The 22356-nt window shown below is 34.1% G+C and overlaps 2 protein-coding genes across 2 annotated transcripts; one reads left to right on the top strand and one right to left on the bottom strand.

The window, feature by feature from the left end:
* Positions 1 to 20: 20 nt before the first annotated feature.
* LOC105113179 (ATP-dependent zinc metalloprotease FTSH 2, chloroplastic-like) lies at positions 21 to 3672 on the bottom strand. Its single transcript, XM_011009239.1, has 5 exons — positions 3506 to 3672; positions 1926 to 3113; positions 1535 to 1848; positions 666 to 906; positions 21 to 487 (listed from the first exon to the last, which is right to left on the bottom strand). Exons 2-5 carry the CDS (start codon positions 3111 to 3113, stop codon positions 146 to 148), a joined length of 2085 nt encoding a protein of 694 aa, XP_011007541.1. The 5' UTR covers positions 3506 to 3672; the 3' UTR covers positions 21 to 145.
* LOC105113181 (adenylate isopentenyltransferase 3, chloroplastic) lies at positions 3671 to 5852 on the top strand. Its single transcript, XM_011009241.1, is given in 3 exon segments — positions 3671 to 3675; positions 5184 to 5656; positions 5659 to 5852. Coding segments are annotated over 3 exon segments (672 nt in total).
* The last annotated feature ends 16504 nt before the right edge of the window (positions 5853 to 22356 follow it).

Here is a 22356-nt window from a genome sequence, read left to right as displayed (position 1 = left end):
CACAGCAAGATGGTCATTACTGGGTTTCGACGAAGTTTTTATTCCTTCTTCCACAAAATCGAAGATGCAAATTATACATTTAACCAGCTTTAAGATGGATGGTCAAAGTTGCAGTGAACATATGGGGAGTAATAGCATACAATAATTACACAGCCGCCGGGGAGGATACTGAGGAAGGGACCCGATTTCCAGCAGGCATCTCAACAAATTCAGAGAGGATTGCTCGGAACTCATCACCGGTCATAGTTTCCTTCTCGAGGAGGACCTCCACAATCTTATCAATTGCCTCACGGTTGTACCTTATGTGGCTCAATGCAATTTCATATGCACTGTCTGATATCCTCTTCACGGCAGAATCAATGTCTTCCGCTAGCTTTTCTGACATTGAGTTCCTTGCCATCATTCTCATGATGACGTCACCACTTTGAGCTGATGCGTCCATGAGTGACCATGGGCCAATTTCAGACATTCCAAACGTGGTTACCATCTGTAACAGACCAGATTAATCATACTCCTCATTTCAATTAAACTGCTCCGATAAAATATAAAAAAGGAAGTGTAGAACCACATACAAAAAGAAAAAAAAAAGAGAGGATAGAGATACCACACGAATCACTCAAGGAGCAAGGAAAAGACAGAAAATGTCACTTCAAATGTTTAGTTACCTGTTTAGCCAAACCGGTGACCTGCTGCAAATCACCAGCTGCCCCAGTAGTCACCTCGGACTCACCAAAGATCACTTCTTCAGCAGCTCTGCCACCTAAGCCACCAACTATTCTTGCAAAAAGTTGCTGCTTGGAGATCAATGTGGGATCATCTGCAGGAATAAACCAGGTGAGACCCCGTGCCTGGCCTCGTGGAACGAGGGTGACTTTCTGAACTGCATCATGCCCTGGAGTCAAAGTTCTGAATAGAACAGTAAGGAGCGTTAAGGATGTTCTTTTTCCAACAAAGAAGATATCTCCACAAGAACAAGTGATGATAACCTAGGTAGAAGATAATTTTGGACTCACAAACATACAGGTGACCAAATGAGGGAAGTCATAACAAGCAAAAGAGATCAGCTTCTTGTTAGTTTTCAGATTTTTCCTTTCCTTTTTTTTCCCTGACTTCAAATGTTTCGTAGGGCTTTTGGCAAATCGGTCAAATGAGTAGAAGAGAAGTTGAAGCTTTATACTGGGTCAAAATTTTCCAAGAATAAGTTACTGAATATCAATCTTCAATTGCGAAGGTCAGGCCAATCAGGTGTCTTCATTCAAGCGACAATACAGATAAGTTTTTAGCGATGCATTCCATCACTTCCAAGTAAACTATGATTGCATGCATGCAACATAGAGATGGAGCATCTGAAGTCACCAAGAACAGGGCCACTATTTCTCTAATTCCGCTTCTCAACATGAGATAACCATCAAATTGAGTTCCTAGCGCTACTCAGTTGTAATCAGATTTACTCAATGACATATTTTATAAAATAAATTAGAAATTTAATGAGGTGAATTTCCATGAGACAGAAACGGGCTATTATCTCACATACCCGCAAATGGCATGGCCAACTTCATGGTATGCAACAAGACTTTTACTCTTTCCATCTGTCATAACGGTTCCTTCCATTCCGGCAACAATCCTATCAATTGAATCATCGATCTCTTTAGATGAAATTGCTGCCTTTCCACGCCGCCCAGCTAGGATAGCTGCCTCATTCAAGAGGTTTGCAAGATCAGCCCCGCTGAAACCAGGTGTTCTCATGGCTACCACATCAAGAGACACATCAGCATCAAATTTCTTGTTGCTAGCATGAACTTTCAATATCTCTGTTCTTCCCCGTACATCCGGGACATCAACAGTCACCTGCATTAAAGCTTCATAATGAGGACTGCCCCAAAGAGAAATATGAAACCAATACGAACATGATAACATATTCTTACCTGTCTATCAAACCGTCCTGGCCTCAACAAGGCAGAGTCAAGAATGTCTGCCCTGTTAGTTGCTGCAACGACAATGATGCCAGTATTACCCTCAAAACCATCCATTTCTGTCAGAAGCTGGTTAAGGGTCTGTTCTCTTTCATCATTTCCTCCGCCAATTCCAGTTCCTCTTTGCCTTCCCACAGCATCAATTTCATCCACAAATACAATGCAAGGAGCGTTCTCTTTGGCCTTCTTGAAGAGATCCCGGACTCGAGAGGCACCAACACCAACAAACATCTCAACAAACTCCGAACCTGAAATGGAGAAAAACGGAACACCCGCTTCACCAGCAATTGCCTTGGCCAGAAGAGTCTTCCCAGTACCTGGAGGTCCAACAAGAAGAACACCTTTCGGAATGCGAGCCCCTACTGCAGTGAATCTCTCAGGCTTCTTGAGAAACTCCACTACCTCCATGAAATCCTGCTTTGCTTCATCCACTCCAGCAACATCATCAAATGTCACACCAGTGTTTGGTTCCATTTGGAACTTTGCCTTAGATTGGCCGAAAGCTAAGGGGAAACCAGGACCACCAGGCCCGCCCATTCCACCTGATGAGCGTCGAGAAAGGAGGAACAGACCTCCAATTAAGATTAAAGGAAAAGCCAGGTTTCCAATCAAGTTGAATAGCAGAGAACCAGAGTCCTCTTGAGCATTATGTGCTGCAAAGTCAATGTTCTTCTCTCTAAACTTCTGAAGCAGCTCTTGGCTGAGTCCTGGAAGTTGCACACGAACTCGCTGGACCCGGTTACCCAACTCAGGGGAAACAGCCTCTACAATAGCAATGGTTCCATTCTCAAACAAGTCAACCTTATTTACCCTACCCTTATCCAAATACTCCAAGAATCTAGAATAAGACATCCTGGAGGAAGAAACACCTTGCTCATCAGCGTATGCTCTCCCAGCTCCCAGTAAAGCGGATCCACCAATTCCCCCAAGCAAAACCTTCAGAAAACCCCTTCTTGCATCATGCCGTCTCCTGTCCAAAGCTTCCTTTGCAATAACATTTCTTGAGGTCTTAGATGAAGGAAGGAGATTAGTAGAAACGAAAAGGTGACCGCCATAGAACACCTTGGTCGAATTCTGCTTGGCATTACCGGTGGCTGACAAACCGTTTCCAACAAGACACGCTGCGGAGGACGCTGCCATCTGGAAGCATGCGAAAGCAAACATTTAGTTCAATAACAGTAGTAATATTAGATAAACACCAGCCAGTTCTTCTTTATCCATGCTTTGACGTGTATGTTGTTTCTTAAGAGTTTTTTCAACTTCAAAATAATTCTCTTAAAAATCTTTATTTTTAATATTAAAATCATAAAAATAAAAACACTTGAAAAACACTGATTTAATATACTTTTTTTTTATATAAATAAAACATCCCATTTCAGGCAGGATTTATTTAAACCATTAGAATAAGATTTAGACCATAATTCGATCGAATAATAAAGTAATAAATAAAATACCGAAACTAATTAAAGAACAAACGTATCAAGAGAAGGAAGGAATTGGAGAAGAAGCATGAATAGCGTAGCATACCATACCTTGAAAGAAACAAACAAGAGGAGAGGATTACTGGTGAATGGAACTCACTAATGGCTGTCGGGGTTCCCTTGTATATGTCTACTTGGAGGGGAGGCGGAGTCGTTACCTGTTGTCGTGGATTTTTGAGTTCACTAACAAAAATAAAGTTTGGGTGTGGATGAGGAATGGCGTACGTGGCGCTTTTATCGTGGCGGAATCCCAGATAATTCTTTTCTTTCTTCCGGTTCTTTGATTTTGCGCGCGCGCTATCTCTCTCTCTCTCTCTCTCTCTCTCTCTCTCTCTCTCTCTCTCTGAACACAAGTATCATTTGTTTAGATGTGACATATTTAATTTGTAAAATTTACTGTTTTTTAATTATTTTAAAAAATTATTTTTTTATTTTTATTTATTTTAAATTTATATATTTTTATTATTTTCAAATTATTTTAATGAACTGATGTGAAAAATAATTTTTAATAAATAAAAAATATAATTAATATATATTTTAATACAAAAAATTATTTGAAAAATAAATATAATTATAGTGCTAAACAAGATCAAAAATTTAATTTTAATTAATTTTAAGTTTTTTTTTCTCATAAATCTCTTTTTTTCCATCTCTTGTTATTCAATTGAGAAGCTTCGTCTCTAATCACTTGTAATTTCATAGTTTTTAAAGTCTTCTCACCCAAAATAATTAATAAATAAATAAATATAGCTGAATATTCTAGAATTAAAAAACCTCTTGCTCTACTTGGTATCTACAAAATTGCATGTTTTAAAATCAACTAGTCGACATGGAGAAACATCCTGCATAAACAAATATATTTATAAATTTACAATTAATATCTTGTAAATATTTAATAAGTGATTAATATGAGATATGTCTATTTATAAATTCTTTAAAATATCTAAATTCTATGTTATTTTGAATGAATATAAGGGTCTTTGAATGATTAAATCACTTTGTAGTAAACTAGGGCCACATATTAATCAAGTGGTAGCTAGCATACCTATTATAAAACTGGTAGTGGTACCGTCTACGTATTAATTTTACGTGTTGATTTGCTTGAGAGACAAAGGATGCATGGCATTCATTAACAACCACAGGTTATATATATATATATAGAGAGAGAGAGAGAGAACTTTCACTTCGAAGAATGTAAAGACCACTGTTAACTTCAATAGCAGCTGCTTTTTTTTTTCAAAAAATAAAATAAAAATGCAATCATTTACTAATTATTGCCAAGCAAATTAATTCCTAGAGTGAGTATATAATGTAAAAGAAGCAGCTTTATACCCTACTACAAAGCTGCTTCCTTTATGCTCACTTGAAGCAAGTATTTTCTTGGGAGAATTTGTAATCCATCTCTTCATCAACTAGCTTCTATAGCTCTCATTTAGCATCCCTCACTCAACTCTTATTGCTCTAATTGCTAGAGATAATAGTTGCCTGCCAAATCTTACATTTGTAGCGAGAAGGAGAGTATTTGTTTTTAAAAAGAAACTTTTAGAATTATGTTTCATGATGAATTTTTATATTTTGAGATTAATGCACGTAAATCTTAACATTAAACAAGCTTCAGGACAGTGGGGTCCATGTAAACAGGTTGATGATGAGTCTTTCCATGTCCCTGTTCCCACAAACAAGTCGGATGCTCAAAATGGACATGCGAAGTTCCAGAACCTGTAAAAAGGGAGAAGGTAGTGACCGCAATGGGACCTACTGGAACTGGCAAGTCTCGGCTCTCTATCGAACTTGCGACCCAATTCCCTGCTGAAATCATAAACTCGGATAAAATTCAGGTTTACAAAGGACTTGACACAGTCACCCACAAAGTTGCTGAAGAAGAGATTTCTGGTATCCCTCACCATTTGCTAGGAATAGCAAATCCTAATGCAGACTTTACATCAACAGATTTCTGCCGCATGGCTTCCTTAGCTGTTGAATCAATTTCGACTCGACGCTTGGTTCCAATCATTGTTAGAGGTTCCAATACATACATTGAGGCCTTGATGGATGATGAAGATTTTAGACTGCGGTCGAAATAAGAGTGTTGCATCCTTTGGATAGATGAATCAATGCCCGTGCCACATGAATTTGTTTCGAGGCGAGTTGATCAAATGGTTAATATTGGGATGATCGATGAGGTCAGAAATTTACTGATACCTATGCGGATTATTCTACAGGGATCAGGAGATCGATTGGAGTTCCTGAGTATGACAAGTACTTTAGAGATGAAGCATATTTGGATGAAGAAAACCGTGCTAGATAACTTCATGAATCAATAGGTGATGTCAAAGATACAACATGTAAGTTAGCTTGTCGTCAATGGGAAAAGAGTAATCGGCTCAGAAAGTGTTAAGTTTGCAAAATCCGTAATTATAGAAATGATAAATTTACGGTAATATTAGGAAGTTATTAGAGTTTTGTTATATTTAGATTTGTTTAACGATTATACGAAGATATTATCTTTTTTAACTTTAAATAATTTTTTAAAAATTGAATTATAAAAAACTATAAATTATTTAATTATGTGGTTTCTAATAGTAATTTAAAAAAATTACTAGTGAGAAATCTTCTAAATCTATATTTAGAAGATATGGATTATTATGCCTAAAATGTTAGTTCTTTATTCTATAATTTAATTTTTTATTCTAACAAACAACCCAACTTAAAAAAAAAGAGACACAACTTTATATTTATAGGGAATTCTAAAAATCCTATAAATGATAAAATATCTATTTACCTCTTTAATAATATCCATATATTATTTAAGGATAATTTTATAAATTTAATCAATCATGTCCTTGATTATTTTAGGACTATAGTTATAATCCCATAATTAAATGTGCTTAACTTTTAAAACTATCAATTATCCTAGTTTAATTTCTAACTCATAGTTTTTAATGTGTGTGACCTGTTAGGTTTCTAATATGTTAGCTCAAATATAAATTATAATTTTAAATAAATAGAATTAAATAAATTAAATAATTTAATTTATTATCAATTTAATAATTGATTAATTTATATTTGAAGATCAAGTGTACCTTATATTTGAAGATCAAGTGTACCATCTAGCAACATATTATGATCCTTAAAATATTAGAAAAGTCATAAGTGATTTGATTTAACATTTCGATGACCGGTTTCTCAATGTAATTATTATCTCCTCATCAATGATTTTTTGATTGAGATATTTTAGTATAGAGTGTGTCTACTATGTCAAATCATATTTGTTCATAACATTATTGGCATTGATCCTTTGAATAAGATTTAAAATTATTTTCAAATCTCATTTCACACTACGTAAGGATTTAACAATCAATATTATTTCAGAACAAGTGAAATAGTTTTCCTAATTCACCTAAGGTGATGAACACTCTCTTAATCATTCAAATATCTTCGTATAGTTTATTCTATATCCAATGCTTACCCATTTGTTACCTTTACAAAGATAACGTGTAACATGATCAAAACATAGCACTACTATATAACATAACTTAAAGATCAACAATCATTTACACAATCGCTATATGAGTCTTTCCATAGGCATATGTGATATCTTCATGTGGAATTCTTATGCGGTGACTTTATTATATATCTCTTATGAGAAACATCTATATATTAGTTCTACGTATCCCTTATATCTTAGCTTATGAGAATAAATACTTCTTTTTATAAAAAAAATAATATAATATGTATCGGTTTCTATAGCTCTAATAAATGAATATTATTAAGAGAGCATTAACCAGGAACATTTAAGAACAATACTTTGATGTAATAAAAATCTTATAATTGTAATATCTTTAGAATTTCATTTGCAAAGAATTGTTTTTCCATGAATTTTATCTTTACTCAAGATTTATTTATCAAATATTAAAATTTTAAATTACATATAAATAAATATTAAAGATAAATAATGATTTTATTCATTAAAATTAAATATATTTTACATGATTAAAATAATATCACAGAGAACTAATTAATTTACTATAAGATATATAATCTAATAATAATAAATAAATAAAAATTATCTGATGATTTGCAAATGATTTATTTTCAGGAAGAACCAAAGACAAGTAATTGGAGGCCACAAATTGAAGAATTGCCACCACGATCAATTAAGTCCATACCTTCAAGTGTTCAACCACCAAAACCTGATTTGAAGCCATTGCCATCCAATCTCAAATACTCATTTTTGGGAGAAAATGAAACTTTTCCGGTAATAATCTCTTCCAAACTTAATACACATCAAGAAGGTAAGTTATTACAAACTCTGAAAATGCACAAAAATGCATTAGGATGGACCATAGCTGATATAAAAGGAATTAGTCCTTTGATTTGTACACATAGAATTTATTTAGAGGAAAATGCTAAACCCTCTAGAGAAATGCAACGAAGGCTAAATCTTAATATGAAAGAAGTAGTGAAAAATGAAGTCATTAAGCTTCTAGATAATGAAATCATTTATCCTATTTCTGACAGCAAATGGGTAAGTCCTACCCAAGTTGTACCTAAGAAGTCTAGAGTCACTATGATAACAAATGAGAACAATGAGTTAATTCCCACTAGAATTGTTACTGGTTGGCGAATGTGCATTGACTATAGGAAACTTAATTCAATTACTAGAAAAGATCATTTTCCTTTACCTTTCATGGATCAAATCCTAGAAAGAGTTACAGGTCATGAATTTTATTGTTTCCTAGATAGCTATTCGGGTTACAACCAAATTGAAATTGCATTGGAAGATCAAGAAAAGACTACTTTCACATGTCTATTTGGTACTTTTGCATATCGAAGGATGCCTTTTGGATTATGTAATGCACCAGCCACATTTCAAAGATGCATGCTTAGTATATTTAGTGATATGGTTGAACATTTTCTTGAGATTTTCATGGATGATTTTTCTGTTTTTGGCGATTCATTTGATGATTGTTTGACTAACTCAGGAAAGGTTTTGACCAGGTGTAAAGAGAAGAATCTTGTGTTGAATTGGGAAAAATGTCATTTTATGGTAACAAACGGCATCGTACTTGGTCACATTGTTTCATCAAAAGGAATTGAGGTTGACAAATCTAAAATCGAGTTAATTGCAAACTTGCCAACACCAAAATCTCTTAAAGACGTTAGATCATTCCTAGGACATGCTGGTTTTTATAGAAGGTTCATCAAATATTTTAGTGTAATATCTAAGCCTTTAAGTAACCTTTTAACAAAGGATACTATTTTTGAATGGACTGAACATTGTGAAGAAGCCTTTGTTAAACTTAAAAACTTGCTTACTTGTGCTCCTATCATTCAACCTCCCGATTGGTCATTACCTTTTGAAATAATGTGTGATGCTAGTGATTATGCCGTAGGTGCTGTTTTGGGACAAAGAAAAGATAAGAAACCTTATGTAATTTACTATGCAAGTAAAACTTTAAATAGTGCTCAAATGAATTATACCACCACTGAAAAAGAATTACTTGCAGTAGTATTTGCATGTGAAAAATTCAAATCTTATCTTGTTGGCTCACCTGTTATTGTTTTTAGTGATCATGCAGCATTGAAATATCTTCTTTCTAAGAAAGATTTTAAGGCTAGATTGGTGCAGTGGATTTTATTACTTCAAGAATTTGATATCACAATCAAAGATAAGAAAGGCAGTGAAAATGTTGTCGCAGATCACTTGTCAAGATTGACAATAGATTCGAAAACTGACATCACACCAATCGATGACTACTTTCCCAATGAATCTTTACTTTCTGTCTCTACAATGCCTTGGTTTGCTAATATTGTCAATTTTCTTGTTTCAGGACAATTGCCAACTCATTGGAGTACCCAAGATAAAAGAAAGTTCTTGAATGAAGTGAAGAACTTTTATTGGGATGATCCTTATTTATTCAAATATTATCCTGATCAAATATTTTGAAGATGCATTCCTGAGAATGAGGTAAGTAGTGTCATTAAATTTTATCATTCTGAGGCATGTGGGGGCCATTTCTCGTCAAGAAAGACAACTGCAAAAATCTTACAAAGTGGATTTTATTGGCCTACCATGTACAAAGACTCACATGCATTCTGCAAGTCTTATGAAAATTACATCAAGAAAGACAACTGCAAAAATCTTACAAAGTGGATTTTACTGGCCCACCATGTTCAAAGACTCACATGCATTCTGCAAGTCTTGTGAAAATTGTCAAAAGTTGGGATCTATTTCAAAACGTCACATGATGCCTTTAAACCCTATTATTGTCATTGAGATCTTTGACTGTTGGGGTATAGATTTCATGGGCCCATTCCCTCCATCATTTGGTTTCTTATACATATTAGTCGCAGTAGATTATGTTTCAAAATGGATAGAGGCAATTCCAAGTCGAAACAATGATCACAAAACAGTGATAAAGTTTTTGAAAGAAAATATTTTGAGTCGATTTGGAGTCCCTCGAGCCATAATAAGTGATGGTGGAACAAATTTCTGCAACAAGCTATTTGAGTCTTTAATGAAGAAATATGGAATCACACACAAAGTTGCCACCCCTTATCACCCTCAAACAAGTGGACAAGTAGAGCTTGCTAATAGGGAGATCAAACACATTTTGGAGAAAACAGTGAACCCTAATAGGAAAGACTGGTCTTTAAGACTTAATGATGCACTTTGGGCTTATTGAACTGCTTATAAAACATCATTAAGTATGTCACCTTATAGACTAGTCTATGGAAAACCTTGTCACTTGCATGTGGAACTTGAACATAAAGCTTATTGGGCTATTAAAACTTTCAATTCAAATCTGGATGATGCTAGTCAGCTACGAAAATTACAAATAACTGAGCTTGAGGAAATAAGAAATGATGCATATGAAAATTCAAGAATTCATAAAGCAAGAATTAAATAGTTTCATGACAAGAAAATACCGAGAAAAACATTCAATGTTGGTCAAAAAGTCTTGCTTATAATTCTCGACTGCATTTATTTCCTAGAAAATTAAGATCAAGATGCAGCAGTCCTTTTATTGTGAAACATGTGTATCCATATGGGGCCTATGACATTGAGAATCCAAAGAATGACAATGTTTTCAAGGTAAATGGACATTGTCTGAAAGTTTACTTTGACAATTTTTCATTTGAACATGACTCTATTGAATTGGGTGATCCTGTATATAAAGATTGATTTTATTTTTATTTTTTTTCTTTTTGAGTGATTTTTGCTAGTTTCTCTCACCCTAGTCAAATGGCGGATAACGGTACTCCGTGACTTAAGTCGGTTCTTTCAGTTTCCCACAATAACTGATATCTGTGTATATATTTGTGCAATTCTTTGAATCTCTCTTCCAATTCTCATTTGAAAATGGACACTAATCTTGAAAAATTGAAAAAGTATTTTCCCGCTCTCTCTTAGAATGCGATTACAAAAATTTACCGTGCTAGATGTGCAAGATTGAGATTGTTAATGAATCATGGAATTCCTGAAGATATTCACTAGTTGATTGAAGCAAAGGTCCGATTATCAGGTGAGTCCTCTAATTCCTTCATTTCACACATGCCTGGAATAGGTAAAAGCACTTTTGAAAAGAAACGTCGTGCAAAACGACTGAAAGTCTGTCATCGATGTGCTAGATGGACTTGTAATATATAATGTCGTTCTTTAGGAATGGTATCTATAAACTATAAAGATAAAATACAATTCATTAAGGATGGTCTGAGTAAGGAGTCGTTAGATAATCTTCTATTGACTCTTGAGACGCATCCTAGTGGAGATGTGCATCGTGTAATTCATGATTTATGGCCACTATTTCATAAAGAACATGATCGAATTAGTCTTGGGAATCTGACTAAAAAAGACCCTGTTTGCTAGTTTTTAAGAAAACTGGATGGAAAGCCTATCCCTGACCCATAGAGGGCGTTAAAGCCGTTCTTGGACGTAAAACCAAGGGAAGATGTGAGCCACAATCACAACTACCTGTACATACACATGCTTTTTCAAAAGTAAATAAATAAATAAATAAAGAGAGAGAGAGAGAGTGTGTGAGACTCTAGCTGGCCTACATATAGGTGTTATGATTGCCTTTCTAATTTTTCATCTATAAAACCCTCTCTTCCTTCCTTTCATTTCTACTCAATCCATACATTCAACAACTACAGAACTGTGTAGAAATGGCAAGTTCCTTTCTATAAAACCCTCTCTTCCTTCCTTTCATTTCTACTCAACCCATACATTCAACAAATACAGAAGTGTGTAGAAATGGCAAGTTCCTCGGGTCATCATATAAGAAATATTTGTGTTTTTGGTGGATCTAGTCCTGGGAAAGAAAAGGAGTTTTTAGAATGAGCAAATCATCTTGTTCTAGTACTAGCTGAGAGAAAGATTCATTTAGTGTATAGGGGAGGCAGTCTTGGGTTAATGGGAGGTGTGTCAATAGCTGTATTTTTAGAAGGTAGTCAAGTTTTGGGGGTTGTCCCCGAAGCTTTAGCACAAGGGGACATCATTGGAAAAACAATTGGAGAGGAACTTCAGGTCTCCACAATGTCAGCTCGAATGAATGTAATGTTTAACCATGTTGATGCCTTCATTGCTTTACCAGGTGGTCTAGGTACATTGGAAGAGATCTTTCATATTTTCTCTTGGGCTCAACTGCACATTCACCATAAACCCATAGGTTTGTTAAATGTTAATGGTTATTATGATAAGTTGTTGTCTTTTCTTGATCATGCTATGGAATAGGAATTTCTAACATCTTCTGCACGTTAAATGTTAATGGTTATTATGATAAGTTGTTGTCTTTTCTTGATCATGCTGTGGAACAGGAATTTCTAACATCTTCTGCACGACAAATCATAATCTCTGCTGCTACTGCTGAACAATTGATTGACCAACTACAATCTTTCATTCCTGTGATTGATCCCTCCATGAGTCGTATAAATTGGTCATCTAAGGAAAGCTGTAAAAAGCTCAGATTGGATTTGAGCCTTCATTTATGAATTTTTGTGTCTTTTGGTTTTATTATTGTGTTTTGTTATTTCTTATTCTTGTTTCAGTGTGTTTCAAGTTTGTCGGTGTTCGTTATTTCAGGTGATATCTTTTATACTCTATCTTTCTACCTTTAAAAATTGAGGACAATGTCTCGTTTTGGTTGGGGGGAGAGGGTAGTATTTGATAAAAAAAAAAAATTATTTTTCATTTCATAAAGCATGTGCATAATTGTTGTTACTTAAAAGTGCATTGTGATCATTGCAAATTGTTTTTCTATTTTAACGCTTTGATTACTAGGGACTAGTAATAAGCTGGTTGGGGGGTGTGATTAGTACTTAAAAGTGCATTTTTATCAAGGTTTTTTATTATCATTTTGCACTTGAAGTATCAATAACTCCTTAACTAAAGCATGTTTTATAATAATATATCTAATAATATAAGATACCTTTAATTTGTGGTAAATGTTCATTTGAAATGCAGGCCTATCACATAAATGAAAGGATTGATTGATGACTTTAAGAACTTAAATTGCAAGGGAAAAAAGATGACTAAAATTAGAAAAGAGATGTCGGTGCAATCCAAACCGGAACACTGTTAGGTAATTGGGTCATATCTGGAGCTATAGATCTCAGATTTAGGTCTACTTTATATGGATGGAAAGGTAAGACATAGGCCTACAACTTTCATATGGAGCCCAAGATCTGAAAAGGCCATTTTCAAGTCCAAATTGTAGCAATAACAAAGAAGCCCGAAACTATCCTCCAGCCCGAGCACTGTTCAGTATTTTGGCCATATCTGGAGTTTTAGAAGTCCAAATGAGCTGAAATGTCTACACAAGAAAGCTGAGATAATTGTCTACAACTTTCATGTTTCGAGTGGCTCCAATTTTGACATTATCAATGACGTTTTGGGCAGACAAGAGAAGATAAAGATTGTCACCAAGTCAAGAGTTGGCCACCCACTCATCAATTAGTCATCAAATCAATAGTTCCTAATTTTGGCCTATAAAAGGAGGCATTTGCCATGCATTTAGGCATCTTGATCTCCAGATCAAGATCATGCTTATAATCATTAACATAAGTTATAATCATGAATGCTTGATGAGATTTACAAGTATTAGCTTTAATCGAATAAGATGACTAATGTAATCATGTTAACAATATATAATCTGATTGGAACCTCCTTGGTGTGTGGTTTCCAATTGAATAATAAGAGTTTATACTATACTTGTTTGACATACCATTAGTGGATCCTCTAACCTTGACATTTGTTATTATCATCGTTCAATTCTTACATTAAGATTCCATCTCAAAGTTCTCTTCTTCTCCTTTTTCTTCTTTATTATTATTATTATTATTATTATTGTTATTATTATTGTTATTATTATTACTATTATTATTATTATTGTTGTTGTTGTTGTTGTTGTTATTGTTGTTGTTGTTGTTGTTGTTGTTGCTATTATTATTGTTGTTGTTATTATTATTATTGTTGTTGAATTATTGTTATTTATAATTTGTACAATTAACCTCCCTATGATTCGACCCCGGTCTTGCCGGGTTATTTATTACTTCGACACTCCTGCACTTGGGAGAAGACATCAATCTTTTAGTCGTGTCAATCAAAATCATGCTCTTGCTTTTTCTCTTTGTATTTTTGTAATGCTTAAGTTTTTCTTTCATTAATAACTTATTTATGCCTTTCATTTTCTTTTCTTTACTTGGTTAACTTTTATTTTATATATGTTCTTATCTTATTTATTTATATTTCTCTCTTTCATTATGTTTAGCTAAGTTTATTATGTCATGGTGAAAAGGTTACACTAATAGTGTAAGAATAAAAGTGTAAACTCAACATGGACCTTAATGTTTGATACTAATATATTTTTTATTTGTTATCTTGTTCACTTTTAATACTTTGCTTGTTAAATGGTTAATCTAGATTTATATTGTATAACCACAATAATAATAACTAATGGATACTTGCAAAACACCACATCGGTGGTAATTAGAGGACAATTGTAATCGATCATAACAGTGAAAACTGGTATTTGATTATGTTTGTTCATAACGACGGCAGCCAATATATATATTTATATATAAAAATTATGAACAAATACAATGACAAATATCCACCTATAAATTGTAAATGATTGTAACGATATAGACCAATACAAGAACCTTGAATAAACCACACTGTTGACAACATTAAAGATAGTTAGGTGGCCATGTAACAGGACTAAAGTTATGGTATTGGATACTTAGTTAGCTGTGTAATGGGACTGAGGTTATGATTTTAGATACTTAGCCGATCGTGTAACAGGATTGAGGTTATAGTATTGGATACTAAACTGGCCCTGTAACAAGACTAAAGTTACGAATATTTTAAAGCAATATGATTTATGGAAGGATTTTAATACAAGAAAATTAAATAGACCACAATAGCATAATTTAATATAAGTAAATGTAATTAACCACAACAGTTAGTATTAATGAATAAATGATTAGATGTCTACCAAGGCAACAATAATATATAAATTGTAATGATAATAAAAAGGAAGGAGATAAATAAATAAATACCTTTTTATGAAAATTATATATTCAAGGAAATGTCATAAATTTGTTTTCTTGTATTTAATATTATGTATCTTTATTATGTGTTTATGAAAATGGGAGCAGGTAAGCTCAAGATAATTTGATAGACAAGATTTTTATTCTTTCTCTTTTCTAACTTATTTGAATTAGAAACAAAAAGTGGTATTAGTTAAAGATATTTAATTATGTCTCTAAGTTTCTTCACCCCGTATTAATATCTAGAATAAAAAAAAAATGTCAAAGCATCTGAAAAAAATGATTGATCTCTATCAATAAATTTGCTAAAAACTCGAACCATAAAATACTTATTATTAGCGCTACAGATAAATATGTTTTTAGATCTCGTATAAAAAAATCCTCTTTTTGTATTCTTTATTATAATATATAATGGCAATATATATATGATGAGATGTGTATATACGTAGTTAAATTAAAGGACACTTACATTTATTTTGTACGCAGAATTCATTTCAAAAGGAATAGTAAATAAAAAGTACCAGGGGTCAAACGAGAAGGAAGGTACGACATTGTCAAAATGATTGGAAATCTTCCACGTTTGCCCTTCCTTAGTTGGTAATGATAGATCTACATCTAAAAAGAGGGCATGTTGGCAAGAAAGCATTCACCGATGGAAGCAATGCTTTAAGAAAATAGAGTGAGTCTAGACTTGCATCTTTAAGTCTTATTAAAAGGAAGAGATGTCTTATTTGTTATAAAGATCCCAAGATTAGCTTTGCTTTTATTGGCATATTTGCTAGTTCAACAACCCCCTGGAGCTAGAGGGAGGCACTAGTGGTAGCTCTAATATGTCTAACCCTCAGGAAATCTTTTTAGCCGCAATACAGGGGTCAAACTTTTTGGATGGTAATAAGTATGGTAAGCCTGAAGCGGTGGCATGGGAACTTCCTTTCAGAAGGACTGATTCGGAAGAGAGGAAAGATGGACTTGCATCGTATTAGAATATAAGGAAGAGTTGCTTGTACTTACTGCTTGCTTACATGCTTACTCAGAATTGAACTATCTTAACATAGGTCCGAGACTTTTCGACGACGCACGATTCTTTTTCGGTCCCCTGGATTAGAAAGTCTTGAATCGTTACATCTTTACTTAGAGAAGTCACTCGTGGAGCGATTTACCACTTATGATAGTGAGCAGTGACCTCGAAGAGATCAACCACCTTATGTACGATTTCCAGCTTTGCTTTGAGTTCACTCGTGGCTTTCTCTTTTTATATTATCTTGTTTCTACCAACAAAGAAAGAGATAGAGATAAGGTAGTAAAGTGAAACTGAATAGTAAGGTTCCCTCATACGACTACTTATCAAAAAGTGGATACTCTTCACCTCAGGAGCTAGGAAGAACTAAGAAAGCGAACTAGACGAAGCCGAAGTCACGTGTAAGGAGAGTTGAAATAAGTATCAATAGCCTTCTTTAAAAATGTCTCTTTGAGTGATCTAGTTATGTTTGAGCTCTAAACCTCATATATACAAGATATAATAGAAAGAATAAAGAAAGCCATTTCTGGGGCAGATATAGGAGGTTAAGCGAAGATTAGAAGGAATAGATTTCTTCTAAAAATCCCAATTGCCACTAGTTTGGAGCTTTGAGTGCTCACTCGTCAGTTACCAACTATAGAGTTGATTTTACTTTAGAAAACTTATCCATCATAATGGAATGGAGCACGAAGGATGTCATGATGTACTCTTTAGGATCCCCTTCCTTATTCTTAGATGTCTAGTCTAATTTAAATATTGGTAACTAGGAACTATACCCCTAATCTGCTCGAGAATTTTGGCAGCTAAAAGAGAGAGTTGAAGTAGATAATCTCTTAAGGATAAAAACATATTATAGCTTGATCCTCATTCCTTCTTACTTAGAAAATATGACGTATCTTTAAAACCTAATCAATTCCATCGATCGACTGGAAAGCCTATCTCTTCTGGTACAGAGGGACATAGGGGTGGATGCTTGAATGAGAGAGGCTAGGAGTTGAAATTAGATTACACATTGATCCGATCTACCACCGCTAGAATATGTCCACAAAGAAGTGGTAATTTCACTTCCATGGTGAGAACACTAGCTCTACTTAGTAAGGACTTCCAGTTTTATGAAATGGAAGATCCAGATCTTAGAGCACGTAATCAATAAGTTGAGGAAAAGGTATGAAATCCTCAATCTCCTAGGGCAAGTGGGGGCGACATACTAAATGAACCAACTACAATGGAGTAGGATCAAGAAGAAGTTCAGCTACGTAAAAGTGAGTGTGAACCTCGTCATCGATTTGAGATTGAGGGAAAGGCCTTCATGCTAGCTCCAATAGATGAAGAGAAAGACTAAAGAAGAGGCTCTCGTAAGACTTGCTAGGGAATTCTTTTAAGTAATGTAGGACAAGATGTAATCAATGAAAGCAAATCCAGTCTGGGACTTAGTTAACCTTCCACCAAGGCCTCAGACAATAGGAAACAAATGGGTTCTTAAGATTAAACGCAAAGTGGACAGATCTATTGAAAGGTATATGTGACGAAGGGCTTTACATAAAAGGAGGGAATCCATTATGAGGTTCTTAGACTAGTTTTTAGATTTGTCTCCATTAGGCTCATTCTAGATTCGTCTCCATTAGGCTCGTTCTAGCCATTCTTACACATCTAGCTAGATTTAGAGCTCAACTAAATGTTAAAACTAAATTTCTTATTTTAATGGGGATCTTTATGAATAGATCTATATGGACTAATCTGTCTATTTTGTTAATGATGGACAAGACCGCAAAGAATGCAAGTTCAAACGAGAAATCTATGGCTTAAAGTAGGCGCCAGTGCCTTGGCTAAATTCCTACCCTTAGGAGAATTAGGATTCCATCATAGTGGTTCTCCCTTGGTGACCAAAAGAGTGCTTTAAAAGGTTAGAGTCAGAGGAGGAGTGGTTTACTTGGAAAGATAGGGTAGTGCGGAAGCGTCTTCTCTTTTGAGTTTGACATAGTTAGGTGTAGCCAACTTTCATGGAGAGTTCAGTGGGCACATGCTAGCTAAGAGCCCCTCCTTCTAGTACCTGACCAAGCTCTAGTTGACCCTGAATCGGAAAGCAAAAGAGAAGGAGAAGGAGAGCCAAAGGTAGCATAGCTTCTTCCAGTTTTAATTTCTCTATTTTGAGCTTATTCGTACATCACCTTCTTCCTTCCTCGAGTGATTTCATCCCTTCGGTCTCCTATTGGAAGATCTTTTAAGGTCATAAGCAGTAGTCAACCCCTTATTATATCAAAGAAGTACTAAATGAGAGACTTCTATTTAGATATATTTTTAGTACACTGAAACTATGTATCATGGTAAGCGAACGCCACTTTTCTCATCGGCGATCACCGTGAGATCTCTTAAGTGCTAATAAACTCAAACTAAATGGAACATATGCTTTCATCAGGTCTTCAAGAAATTCCCCTATTGCTCCCTTTGTCAAAAGTTCTAAGGAATCATCAGTAACTATATACTCTATCGATTAGTCTGACTTCCTTTTTGGGCACGAAGGAATTACCAATAGAATTAGGGTGCTCATTCTTCCTCTCACGAGGACAAAAACATGCTTTGCAATCAAGCTAGAAAAAAACTCATCTATAAAGACTAATAAAGAGAGTCCCTTACTCTAAAGTCAAGTAAAGAAGAAGTAATAAACTCCTTCCTCTCGGGCACACTTCATTTCTAATCATTCAGTCTTATTTCCCTTGGTCCTTTAGATAGTCCCTAGCTAGTCAATGATTGCAAGCCAATGCTTCTTAGAAAGTCAAGGCAATCTATCCAATCAAGTAAGCGTCTTTATGAGTGTGAATGCGACCAGGAAGTCCACTCAGTCCAAGCCCCTTTCTGGCTTTTCATAAGAATGCCAATCAGTTTGTACAAGGAAAGAAATCTGGTCGGTGCGGGAATGAAAGGCAATATAGTACACTGTCCATTCTATCCATTCATTCCTCTTAGTCTAGGCAAGCCTACCTAGGGTAGTCAAACAGAAAGATTTTCTATCTTTTAGCCATAACCAATAATTAATACTTAAAAATATATTTTTATTAAAATTTATATTATTATTTTGTACTTGAATTATCAATAACTCCTTAACTAAAATATATTTTACAATAACATATCTAATAATATAAGATATTTTTAATTTGTGGTAAATGTTTACTTTTTAAATGCAGACCTATCATATAAATGAAAAGATTGATTGATAAGTTTATATACTCAAATTGAAAGGATAAAGAGATGGTCAAACTTAGAAAAGAGATACTAGTGCAGTCCAAACTGAAACACTATACAATAATTGCATCATATCCAGAGCTGTAGATCTCGGATTTATGTCTACTTGATATGGATGGAAAAATAAGACATAGGCTATAACTTTCACGTAGAGGTCTAGTTTTAAAAAGGCAATTTTCAAATCCAAATTGTACCAACAACGAAGGAGTTAAAATCTATTTTACAACCCAAACACTGTTCAATGTTTGGTCCATATCTAGAGTTCTAAAAGTCTAAATGACTTTAAATCTTTTTTTCCTTAAAAGTTGAGACAATTTCATACAACTTTCATTAAAGTGGTTCTAATTCTTACATTATTAATGATCTTTTAGGCAGACAAGAGAAGATAAAAATTATCACCAAGTCAAAAGTTGGTCACCCACTTATCAATTAATCATCAAATCAATAGTTCTCAATTTTGGCCTATAAAAGGAGGCATTTGTCATGCATTTAGGTATCTTGGTTTCCAAATCAAGATCATACTCTTGCTTTCTCTCTTTGTATCTTTGTATTGCTTATGTTTGCTTTCATTAATATCAAGTTTATGCCTTTCATTTCCTTTTCTTTACTTAGTTAAGTTTTATCTTATTTATGTTTTTATCTTGTTTATTTATATTTCTCTCTTTCATTATATTTATCTAAGTTTATTATGTCAAGGTGAAAAGGTTACACTAATGATGTAAGAATAAGTATAGTGTAAACTCAACATAGACTTTAATATTTGATATTAACATGTTTTGTATTTGTTATCTTGTTCACTCTTTAATACTTTACTTATTAAATGAAAAATTTAGATTTATATTATATAACACTTGGTACAACAAATGCTTGACACTTTCATAGCACAAACTGTATGGTATAACCGACACCTGTGCTATAAAAGGAACTTGATTTGTTGTTAACATAAGTTATAATCATGAATGCCTAACAACATTTACAAGTATTAGCATTATTCGAATAAGATAACTAATGTAATCATGTTAACAATTTATAATCTGATTGGAACCTCCTTTGTGTGTGGTTTCCAATTGAATAATAAGAGTTTATATTATTCTTCTTTGACATATCATTAGTGGATCCTCTAACCTTTACATTTGTTATTATCATTGTTTAATCCTTACGTTAATCATCCATCTAAACCTTCACATTTACTACTACTACTACTACTACTACTACTACTATTATTATTATTACTATTGTTATTGTTATTGTTGTTATTGTATTATTGTTATATATAATTTATACAATTAACCTTCCTGTGGTTCGATTCCAGTCTTGCTAGATTATTTATTACTTCGACACTCCTACACTTAAAAGAAAACATCAATCTTTTTATCGTGTCAACTAACCTAGGTCTCTTTGAATCCGATGTCTTAGGAGAAGGAATAAGAGATGAAAGCAATGTCTCTTGTTAGCAGTCTAGTGAGCCTATGCTCATTCTATTTAGTCCAAACAATTAAGAATAAATAATGAAAGTCGTTAGGGAAGTAGGAAGTAGGCTTAGCTCTTGTACACAGATTTTGAGGGGTTTACTTGCTTGCTTCTTAAAGTAAGGTGAAAGGAGTTTTTTTTCATAAACCATTTCTTTCTCGATGCTTTTCGATTTGGAACTCTGTTTTCATCCTTCTTTAAAGGAAGGAGTCATCCTCATCGAAGAGTTTGGGAGCTTCCACGACAAACTCCAAACCCCTATTGAAATATAGTCTTTCTCTTCTCTCTCTATTTCACAAAGGAAAAAAGGCCTTTGTGATCCTTTCTAAAGGTTGTTCAAGGAGGCTATGGTCAATCAATTCATTCAGCTATAAATACAGTCTAGCTCTATTTACCTCTTTCTAGGACGATTAAGGTATGTTAAGACTCTCCTCCAACGATGCTGTTGTGAATGCTTTTTGGACTATTGACACTATTTCCTAGCACTTCTAGTAGAAGATAGGTTGAAAACTGTCCGGCCTAGAGGGCTTTAAAGGCTCCTATGGCGAAGACTACCTTTTTGACTTAATGTCTGGTGAGAACTGGTTCAAGCATACCGTTAACTATGCTATAAGATGAGCCATATGCAAACCAAACAGGGGCATGCCAGCTTTCCATCTTTCAATTGAGTTCAGTCTATCTGGACTCTAATGTCATCTAGCAAGTTTAAAAGTATCTGAGGGTAGAAAATTTATTACTCTAACCAAAAGTACAATGCACTAAAGCTGCCATTTCTTTCATATGAACAGAGCTTCCCTTCCCTTTCTTTCAAAGAAAAGCCCTACCCAAAAAGAGTAAGGCGTGAAGCCTAGCTGATCGGACCAGGCACGCCTTTTTTTTCAAGGGGCGTATGGGGGCCTGAAAGTCTTATTGCATCTATGGCATCTTTTTATGATCAGATTAACTATTCCTCAAGTGCCACAACTTTTTCTTGAACAACAAATGAAATACCTACCAATTACAGCAAATAGGCATTCAGTTAGCTTTCATTGGATATGAGAGCAGTGGATGATTTCACAATTACCCAAACTAGAGCAAGGGTAGCACCAGTTACTGATTACCTGACTGAACCACTAAGAGTTATTCTTTTGTAAAGAGCTTATTTCATGCACATGCACAAAAAGCTTATTCTTGCAAAACCTATTCTCGCTCACAGAAGTACTATCCTACTTAGAAAAGGGAATATTTGATTGAAGGAAGGTATTCGTGTATGGGAATCAAAGTGATTAGAACAGAATTGAGCTTGCCGGTAAAGAAGCAACGGATCCTATTCGTGGATTGAGCAAGAGACAGATAAATATATATATATATATATTTCACTTACACAATAATTAAAAAGAAGATAATTACACAAAATATTTGTGGATGCCAAGTAATAGAAAATAAAAATTTTATTATTTATTTTTTCCTATAAAATTTTTTAAAAGTAGCTAAAAAATTTAATATTAAAGTCAAACACAATGCATTTAGGTAATTCATAAAGCCAAACTATCTCAGTTAAAGGTGTGCCTGAAATATTGAGATCCTTAACAAATCTCCTATAAAAGCTAGTCAAATTATAAAAATTTCTTATCTTAAT

Source organism: Populus euphratica, unplaced genomic scaffold (assembly GCF_000495115.2).
Source record: "Populus euphratica unplaced genomic scaffold, PopEup_1.0 scaffold390.1, whole genome shotgun sequence".
Lineage (NCBI taxonomy): Eukaryota > Viridiplantae > Streptophyta > Magnoliopsida > Malpighiales > Salicaceae > Populus > Populus euphratica.
This window is presented reverse-complemented; position numbering and strand designations above follow the sequence as displayed.

What these genes read in the sequence shown, in the direction of transcription:
- LOC105113179 (XM_011009239.1), bottom strand. Translation starts at nt 3,113, where the DNA reads ATGGCAGCGTCCTCCGCAGCGTGTCTTGTTGGAAACGGTTTGTCAGCC. An exon ending in CAGGACGGTTTGATAGACAG is followed by an intron (nt 1,849 to 1,925) that starts GTAAGAATATGT and finishes GCTTTAATGCAG; the next exon opens with GTGACTGTTGATGTCCCGGA. An exon ending in TCACCGGTTTGGCTAAACAG is followed by an intron (nt 488 to 665) that starts GTAACTAAACAT and finishes GGTCTGTTACAG; the next exon opens with ATGGTAACCACGTTTGGAAT.